This window comes from Grammomys surdaster, unplaced genomic scaffold (genome assembly GCF_004785775.1).
Source record: "Grammomys surdaster isolate TR1022 unplaced genomic scaffold, NIH_TR_1.0 62, whole genome shotgun sequence".
NCBI classification, from domain to species: Eukaryota; Metazoa; Chordata; class Mammalia; order Rodentia; family Muridae; genus Grammomys; species Grammomys surdaster.
In genome coordinates this window covers 9,605,317-9,614,044 of record NW_021604564.1, presented here as the reverse complement: position 1 = coordinate 9,614,044, position 8,728 = coordinate 9,605,317, and the positions used below count along the sequence as shown (strand labels likewise).

At 38.3% G+C, this 8,728-nt stretch overlaps 1 protein-coding gene across 1 annotated transcript in view; it reads right to left on the bottom strand.

Annotated features, from left to right (window-relative positions):
- Nucleotides 1-5,538: 5,538 nt before the first annotated feature.
- LOC114615564 (protein PXR1-like) overlaps nucleotides 5,539-8,728 on the bottom strand; it is a 22,653-nt gene continuing 19,463 nt past the window's right edge. Inside the window, exons 3-5 of the mRNA XM_028761290.1 lie at nucleotides 8,585-8,598; nucleotides 5,867-6,064; nucleotides 5,539-5,638 (exon numbers count right to left, since the gene is read on the bottom strand). Of these exons, the coding sequence (XP_028617123.1) occupies nucleotides 5,539-5,638; nucleotides 5,867-6,064; nucleotides 8,585-8,598 (312 nt within the window). The remainder of the gene's footprint in view (nucleotides 5,639-5,866; nucleotides 6,065-8,584; nucleotides 8,599-8,728) is intronic.

The window sequence follows — 8,728 nt, the reverse complement described above, 5'->3', positions numbered from 1 at the left end:
GGGCCGGCTCGGCTGGCTCCTTCCACGCCCCCAACTCCGGAGGCCGCTCACCCACCCCCGCTGGCCTGGCTTGGAGCTGACGCCAGCAGTCGCTGCCTATCCCGGTATCCTGCAGCAGTTCCGTCAGCCCGCGATCCCTAGGCGCGAGCACTGCACGACACATGTCTCTCCCTTTTGGATGTTTTAGAACTATTAATCATTATTAATTTCTTGCTTTTGATGTAATTCATTTCTTTGCTCTGTCACTTTAGTCACTTTCTATTGAAGCTGTCTCCCCATGCTCTGTTTCTTCACATAGAAACAAAATGCAGTAAGTGCCGTATCCCTCCATTATTAATTCATCAGTATATGTCAAAGAAAAAGTGATTGGTGATAAAATGTCCTCCCACGATAATAGTTGTAGAGATAATAATAATAAAAATAGTAAATAATAATAGTTGCTAGACAGGTTGGTAGATAGATAGATAGATAGATAGATAGATAGATAGATGATAGATAGATGATAGATAGATAGATAGATAGATGATAGATAGATAGATAGATAGATGATAGATAGATAGATGATAGATAGATAGATAGATGATAGATAGATAGATAGATAGATGATAGATAGATAGATGATAGATAGATAGATAGATAGATAGATAGATAGATAGATAGATAGATGGTAGTAGAGAACTTTAGTTCTCAAGCACTAGAGGCAAAAGCTTTAACCCTGAGCTACAACAACATTTCTAAGGGCTATTTCAAGGCCTCTATCAGCCTCTTCACATTCTGCCTTTGTTTCAAACAAGATTTGAAAAATGCTGAGGGAATACAAAATGAAGCAAAAGAGTCTGTTCTCTTCCTTATAGTTGGCAGCTGGGCCTGGCCCTGTGGCAAAGAGGGGATAGGCATATGGTATTGCTTGGTCAGAACAGGAATTTTAATATTAAAAAAGAGAGCTTATTCAGTGGATAATGCCGAATGTAGCATCCGGGGCCTAGAAAAGTAAGGATAGTGGGGGAAAAAAGTACATTATGACAAAGAGAAGTCTTTTTTTTTTTTTAATTTATGGATTCTGTTCCTCAATAGTCTATTTATCAGTGCAGCGTTTGGTCCTTTGATTTATTTTTAAGTGTTTAAATGAGTAATATATTAACTTTTAAGAGGTGACAGATTAATAGTTTTATTTTACTGACTTTGTGGAAGAATAAAGATTTCAAAGACTGAATAATGCTGCTTTGAAAATCAGTGTGTCTATGTTTGAGCCAAGGGGGAGGATGAATCAGGCAGGATAGCCAGGATTTCAATTCTGTATAACTAATCCACACCCCAACTCATAAACCTGCACCAACCTTGCCCACCTTCTTTCTGCCTCCACTTCCAATGCAGTCTGGCAATGTCTTTCCTTAAGACCTCCTCCTCCCCAGACAAGGGAAATGCACCTCCTCATCTTGTATATTATCCTTACCTGATAACTTTCCTGTATCATAGCCCACCCTTACTCTATCCATAGACCTTTGCTTTTTCTTCAGCCTTGCACTGTGTCCAGACTTCTTCTGAAGTTTCTTAATTCCTATATTATAACTCATTTTTTCCCCAAGTCTAACTTTTTCTCCCTTGAACTCCATCAAGGCCGGACCTGTATGATTTTATATTTGTCTTTTGAAAAGTTAATACCATGCTTTGAATGTACTTGATGCTTAGTCAACATTTACTAAATAAATGAATGTATGTATTCAAATAGCCCCCTTTAATCCATGTTGACAGAGTCACACAGGTTGGGGGAGTATATAGGTTGTCCAGATTGTCAGATGTCGCCCAGAGAATGAAATAGCAATGTTTTCATATTCAAAGATCCTGTTACATCATTAGCTATTTAAATTTTAGTGAGGTGCCTTATTTCTTGATGGTATTTTTAGATCAAATCTATTAATCTCTTACTTTACATTTCCTCAAATTATTTTGTTTAACAAAGCTACCAATTGTCTCTTTCTTTTGTCTCCACTTTCCTTTTTGTGTTTGCATTATAAGTAGGGTGATGCATTTGTTAAATCCTGGATAAATTTTAATTCTTGATGGCTCCCGTCAGTGTTTAGACTACTTACATTCAATCAGTGTAAAACTAGAAAAGATTATCTTGTACCATCATAGTAAATTTAATTATTATCTGTTGTTGCTTGTAGATAATATGATTGTTTATATTCACTTTGTTTTATGAGGTATTTGTAAGCACTTAGCAGTGCAATCAATTGTTTATGCAATAGCTATTTTTGAAAAAGTAATTATTTCCAAAGTGCCAGTGTTGATATTGAAATATAACACAGTCTCCTATTCGGGTTTTGATGCTGGAAAAGAATTAGTGAAATTCAAGAAATTGTGAAATGAAATCTGTGGACATCTGTTCTGGAAGCAACTGAGACAATGCTTGCTTAATCATTGTCCCCTGGTAGGTACTGTTCTTAATGAGATTCCAATCCTGAAATTTTAGTTTATAGGAGCCAGGCCAACACTCCATTGCTTCTGCAGTGACATATGTGTTTGTTGAGCACGTATAGGCACCGATCTGGCATAATGATGCTATTGGTAAGCCATCCATGATGATTCTATTGGTAAGCTGTCCATAACCATAACAATGTAATTGGTAAGCCATCTGATACCTATCAAAGTGACTTTAGCAGCATAAATATTGTACAGAGCTTAAAATTATGTAGAATTAGATGCTAGTCTCAGAGATCATTATTATGTAAGCACAGCTGATTCGTTCATGCTACCTTGCTCCCTGATGCACACAAGCCCAAGAGATGTCTCAGGAATGATTTCTTTCAAAGAATTATGTCACAGCAGGACGTTCCTGTGGTGATACCACAAACTTTAATGAGATCCTGAATATGTACATCAATAAGTCCTTCTGATTCACTGAGTTTGCCGGCAAAAATACCAAAATATGCAATGTGATTACAATAAATGATAATCTGAGCAAACGAAGACTCTGGGACTTCATCTTCTCTTTCCAGTAGTAGAGCTGTCACATGGCTAGTGGTAATTGATTGTCTCCATACTAAGTGAAGTTATACAAAGATTTAGAATTTAAATTCTCTATCAGTGATCATTTGCCAGAAGGCATCTTTAGGACCAAGGGATTAACTGAATGTAAGGTTTAAGGACACACTGTCTGGCTAGATCATTTTATTTTGTTGTAGTTATTATTTCTTCTTCTTCTTCTTCTTCTTGTTCTTGTTCTTCTTCTTGTTCTTCTTCTTCTTCTTCCTCTTCTTCTTCTTCTTCCTCTTCTTCTTCTTCTTCCTCCCCCCTTCCTCCTCCTCCTTCATCTTGTCCTTCTTCCTCATTATAGTATGTGTAAGTGTACATACGTGTGTGTGTGTGTGTGTGTGTGTGTATGTGTTAAATATATGTGATATGTGTATGGATATGCATACCATGGTGTATATATGAAAGTCAGATGAACACTTTATACATTGAATTCTCTTCTACCCTCCTTTCTGCAGTTCCAAGGTTCAAAACCAGGCTTCCTCAACAACATCTTTATCTGCCTACCCTCACAGTGCCAGCGTATGTTATTTTAAAATGCAAAACTAACCTTGGCTGATGTCTTCCATGCTACTTTTATTTGTCTAAGCCTAATTGTCACTAATTATTGCTGCTAATAAGTGAGTTTCTTGGCCATTCAGCATTGGGTTTTAGTTCTTTGTATGATGGTAGGAGTCCTAAGCAGTTGATATAAGCTACTGTATTAAAACTAACCCTGTCCTTGATGATTCATTGTGATTATAGGTATGTCTATAAAATCTGAAATGGAATGGGTTGGACATACTCTCATGCAATGATATTATGGGTATTCAACAAAATACCTCCCTTTTTCTATTTAACTGGTTGCTAATTTGCAAAGCCTGAAAAGGTTGTTAAAGTCATTTTTATCTTCCTGTAATTGACTGCTACACATACAATCTCATAGTCTATTAATAACTAATTTGTGCTTCTCCGAAAACATCATTAGACTATATTTTCACACATTCAAAGTGGCAGAATGACTAAGATTTTGCGATTGTATGTTAAATACCATTTGATCAAGTAATATCAACTTTCATTTAAGATGACTATGAAGCTTTTACTGTTTGTATTAAATTATTCCCATAATTTGTGAATAATTATAAGGAATATGTTAAGTAGGGATTCTTTGTTTTCACTGAAAAAAAAAACAGATTTTCATTCAATATATTCTGGTCATGGTTTCCCCTTTCCCAACTTCTTCCAGATCATCCCACCTCCATGTTAACGCATTCTCATGCTCAGTCCTTTTCTGTATCTTTAGAAAACAAACAACCAAACAAGCATCATCAGCAAGAACAACAGGATAAATGACAAAAATATACACACTATGCAACCATATGCACTTATGGTTTAATATAGTTAGTGGATCATTAGATTAAGCAGAGTAATCATTTTTGATAATACTAAGAAAACCAACATACTTTATTCTATATGTTATTGTTCTAAAATATTTAGTAGACTTTCTGAAGCTAACAATAGTGCAAGATGCTGCAAATTCTCTAAACAACTTAAAGGTAAACCTGTCTTATAAAGAATCATATCATCTGCCTCAGTTCACTTTGGGCTTTAGTCTTTTACGTGTGGGCTTTATTCTTTTACATGTGATTCATTCAATGGTACATCAAGTATAAGACAAAATATAGAGGGAGATATAATGTGAAGTTAGCTGAAAAATCTGTTAATTATACAGCAGAGCTTAACTAAAGGTCTCAGAATGGATTTTTCAGATCTTTCATGCCACCAGAATCTACTGAGGAAAGCCACAGTGGCAGTGAGATTTTGTACACAAATAATTCAGAGCATTACTATGCTTCTTCTAGCTCACTCTAGCTTCCAAATAACTGACACAGAGACTTGGTATTTTTATTAACAATCTGCAAGCCTAATCTGGGCAGGTCCAGAGCTATTTTAATCCTCTATGGCTGCCTAATTCCCACGCACATAGTTCTTTATCTTTTATCTGAGTCTGGATTTGGCTAGCCTGGTCCATGTGCGTCCTTATGCCCGTGCTCTCATTTCGTTCTCAGGGGGAATCTTCCTGTTCTGTCCACATGTTTTTTTCACACACTCATCTCCTCAAGGTCCTTCCGGTCTCTGTAGTCTCCCTGGGACAGACCTCCTTACGGGCTTCTGAGGGCCCATTCTCTTCTCTTCTGTCCAGCTAATTGGCTGATGAGCTTTCTATTGACCCATCAGAAGGTGATGAAGAATGATGTTTACAAAACACTGAAATCAGTGATGATTCATAAAAATAAAATCATCAAAGTCTGGCCTGTCCTCAGCTCTCTGCTAGAAATCAACTTTTGAATAATATACAGTGATAATCTTTACACAGGGCACAAAAAAAAAATCACTCCAGTACAAATCTATGAATTATTTTTCAGTTGCTTCAGGCAGGGTTTCAACTGCAAAATTATAAGTTGACAATTTCATTTTTAAAAATGAGGAAAGATGGCACAGGAACCTGCAGACCACCAGCACCCATTATGTAGCTCCGAAGAGTCTGAGAGGCCCAATGGAGGCTCTGAGGTTTGATGTCGTGACAGAAAAACAGACTTGAGGACCCACAATAGCTCCAAAGTAACTAAGAAAAAAAAAAGACAATTAATATGAAAAGTTGCTTTTAAAATGTGGACTCACAAATTTGGAAGAAGAGATTGTGGAGCAGAGCCATGCACCGATAATGAGGAGACTATACCGTTTCCTGCTGTGTCTCATTCCGCAGACTGGAAGCACAACAGAAGTTTCTGATGAGTCTTGGGGCACAGCAGAACAGGGCCAGTTTGAGAGCCGCTGGCTGCCAGCCACCTACATAGAGCCAAAGCAGCTGAAGCCTGTGCTGTTTGCCCTGCTGCCTATCAGAGGGCATGTGGCATCATTTCCACCCAGGTTTTTCTCTACCTTGGTGAGCTGAGCCATGGGGCCACAGGCACTGAGGACAGGGTGGTGTGCAGCAGCCTGAAGCTCCCTTGGAAACAAGTCATAACTGAATAGGTCCAGCCTGCTGGACCTACTGACTGTCACCAATGGCAGGGAAGTGTAGGCCAGACAAAGAGGTATGTGGTAGACTGGGGCTTGCAGTCTTGACTCTGGAACATGTTGCCTAGCCACCCGACAACATTAGTTCTGAGCAACATCAGAGTGTCAAAGATGAAAAACGACCCATTCTCTGGACTGGACCTCCACAAAAGACCTCTATGATTCATGCTGTACCTGGAGGCCACTTTATTATCTGTGATCTGATGTTCAAGGCTGCAGATTCATGTGGATAAATGTAGTAGTCCAGGAACCATGTTGATGTCCTTGGCTAGAGTTAACACTGAATGACATAGTTAATGTCTTTTGGCTGTGCTTCCATTATCAGAGGCTATGTCTGGATTTGTGGTCCAGCTGCAGCTGCGGTCCCCTGCCCTTGTTACCACCAAAAGCTATTCAGATGTCCCTGATCTGTGCTGCAGCCTGAAGCCAGGTTGATGTCCTTGGCCTATGCTGCCACTGAGGGAGGGCTATTTTGGTGTCCATGGCCCATGCAGCAGTACACAGCCACAGGACACCATACTGAGATTGGTAGAACATTATGACATCAGAGAACATATAGATGGTTGTGGTCTGTGCTGTTACCAGAAACCAGCTATAAGTCCATGATCCGCTCTTCTGTTTGAGGAAGAAGGACATAAAAGGCTTCTGTGACAACTTCTCAGTCTAGGCAGAAAGCCTTCAATGAGAACAACCATCTTTCCAAGTGAAGAAATGTTCTGAAAAAAAAAAACATAATAATGTTTCATAATTATTGTGAGTATTAAGATTATTGTTCTGTATACTATTGTCCAGTGGCATTTATGAGAGGATAACCAGCAAACTCCTCCATCTCATACTTAAGATATTATACCTTATCTGTTCTTTTGATGATAATAGTTAGGCTGTAAGTGTAAAATTGACAATTTATTTGGATCCAGGCAAAATGCTTCAGGTTTTATAGATATATATCCAGGTATTGAGTGAAAAAAAATCACACATTGAGTTTGTGTAATTAAAATAGAAAGGACAGCAGATGACAAGCTATGAATGCTTCCAACTTCAAAGATTTAATAAAGCAGAATAACATGAATGGGAGGGGTAAGCATATGATACCTTGAAGCCTGAAAGAAAAGTGGATTTCTATAAAAATGGAGTCACTGCTTGCATCCAATGCTGTGAGAGCTAAAGCTTACAAAGAAAATCAAAATAGAATAAAAATATGACAATATGAACATCTCTAAGACCATGCATTCCTGTCATTGATTCTACCAGTTTTAATTGCAATTGTATAAACGCTTCCCAGGCCTTATACTTCCTATGAGTTTCAGTTATTAAGCAATTCAAAAATAAGGAACAGGTTACTGCAGGGATGATTGAAAGTAGCCAATGACTTTAGTTGGAAAATAAAATGGGAGGTGGCTGTATTACTCACTCTTTGTCACATTTGGAAAATATTCCCAGTGTCATCTTAGTACCAATAGGCATTTGTTAATTTATAAGTTATGTTGCTGGAAAATTTCAAAAGCTTTCCAATGGTTGGTTTCTGGGTTGGTTTCACAAGCAGTAGCAGGTAAGGTACAGATATTTCAGTGCTTGTGGGTAGGCCCAAAAATTCTGTTGGCAAGAAGCCACAGTTTCTTGCAGCAATCTCTTTCCAGAGGGCTGGTTTGAACAAGGCAGTCTTTAAACATAGTGAGAAAGCACGTTCCAATGGGAGAGACTGGGAGGTTTGCTCTGACCTGTTCTCCAAATGTACACACTGTCAGCTCTGCATAGCATTTGGTAAATAAGTGCCATAAGACTATACCTTGTGGACTTAATGCCAAGAGATGTGGAAATTAACTGTCATCATTTTAGTAGAGAGTGATATGTCTAAATATATGACTTGATAATTTCCTTCAGAGAAGAGAAGCAAAAAGTTGAGAAATTAATCAAAAGTGGTTTGGTTAAGGAGTAATATTAGTAAGGCATGCTTCAGTGTAATGAGAATGAAAATGGCTTCAAAGACACAGAAGGGTTGGTGTGGAAAGGATGAAGAAGGAGTCCTTTTCACAGAAATCACAAAGTAGAGCATGGTGAATGGAAGATTTTACAGAGGGAAGATGGGCAATGTATCCTCATATAATTTATTTTCTCTGGAAACATTAGATGAGCACAGTAACAGCAGTGCAGAGGAGTGAAGGAAGAGGGGGTGCTAGTGTTGGAGCAGAGGAAATGTGATGTGAGTATTAATGTGGCAAGTACAAAAATAAATGTGCTATAGAATTTACGGTAGGGTTGTCTGGCTGTGTAAGTGCCCAGTTGAGAGTCGCCATCATAAATATAAGGGAGTCCACTCAGCACATTTGGGGTATTATGACTACCTTTGACTAGATCATTATTACCAACTGCCTGAATTATTACAGTAGTTATCTAGCTAATCTTCCTTCCTGGGATTTCCCCTGCTACTGCTGTGTCAATGTTCTTAAAACACTTTTGACATAATTTAAACCTTAAGCCAGAAAATATTCACTGTTTCCTCTTGGTCTTAACGACTCTAGCTCCATTGGCCTATAATATGACCTTGGCCATTTCTACAGTCATGTTGGAAAATGAGTTTCTTCCATGTGGCAGTCACTTAACCTAATGTACATTTTGTGTTTCACAGTGGTCACCA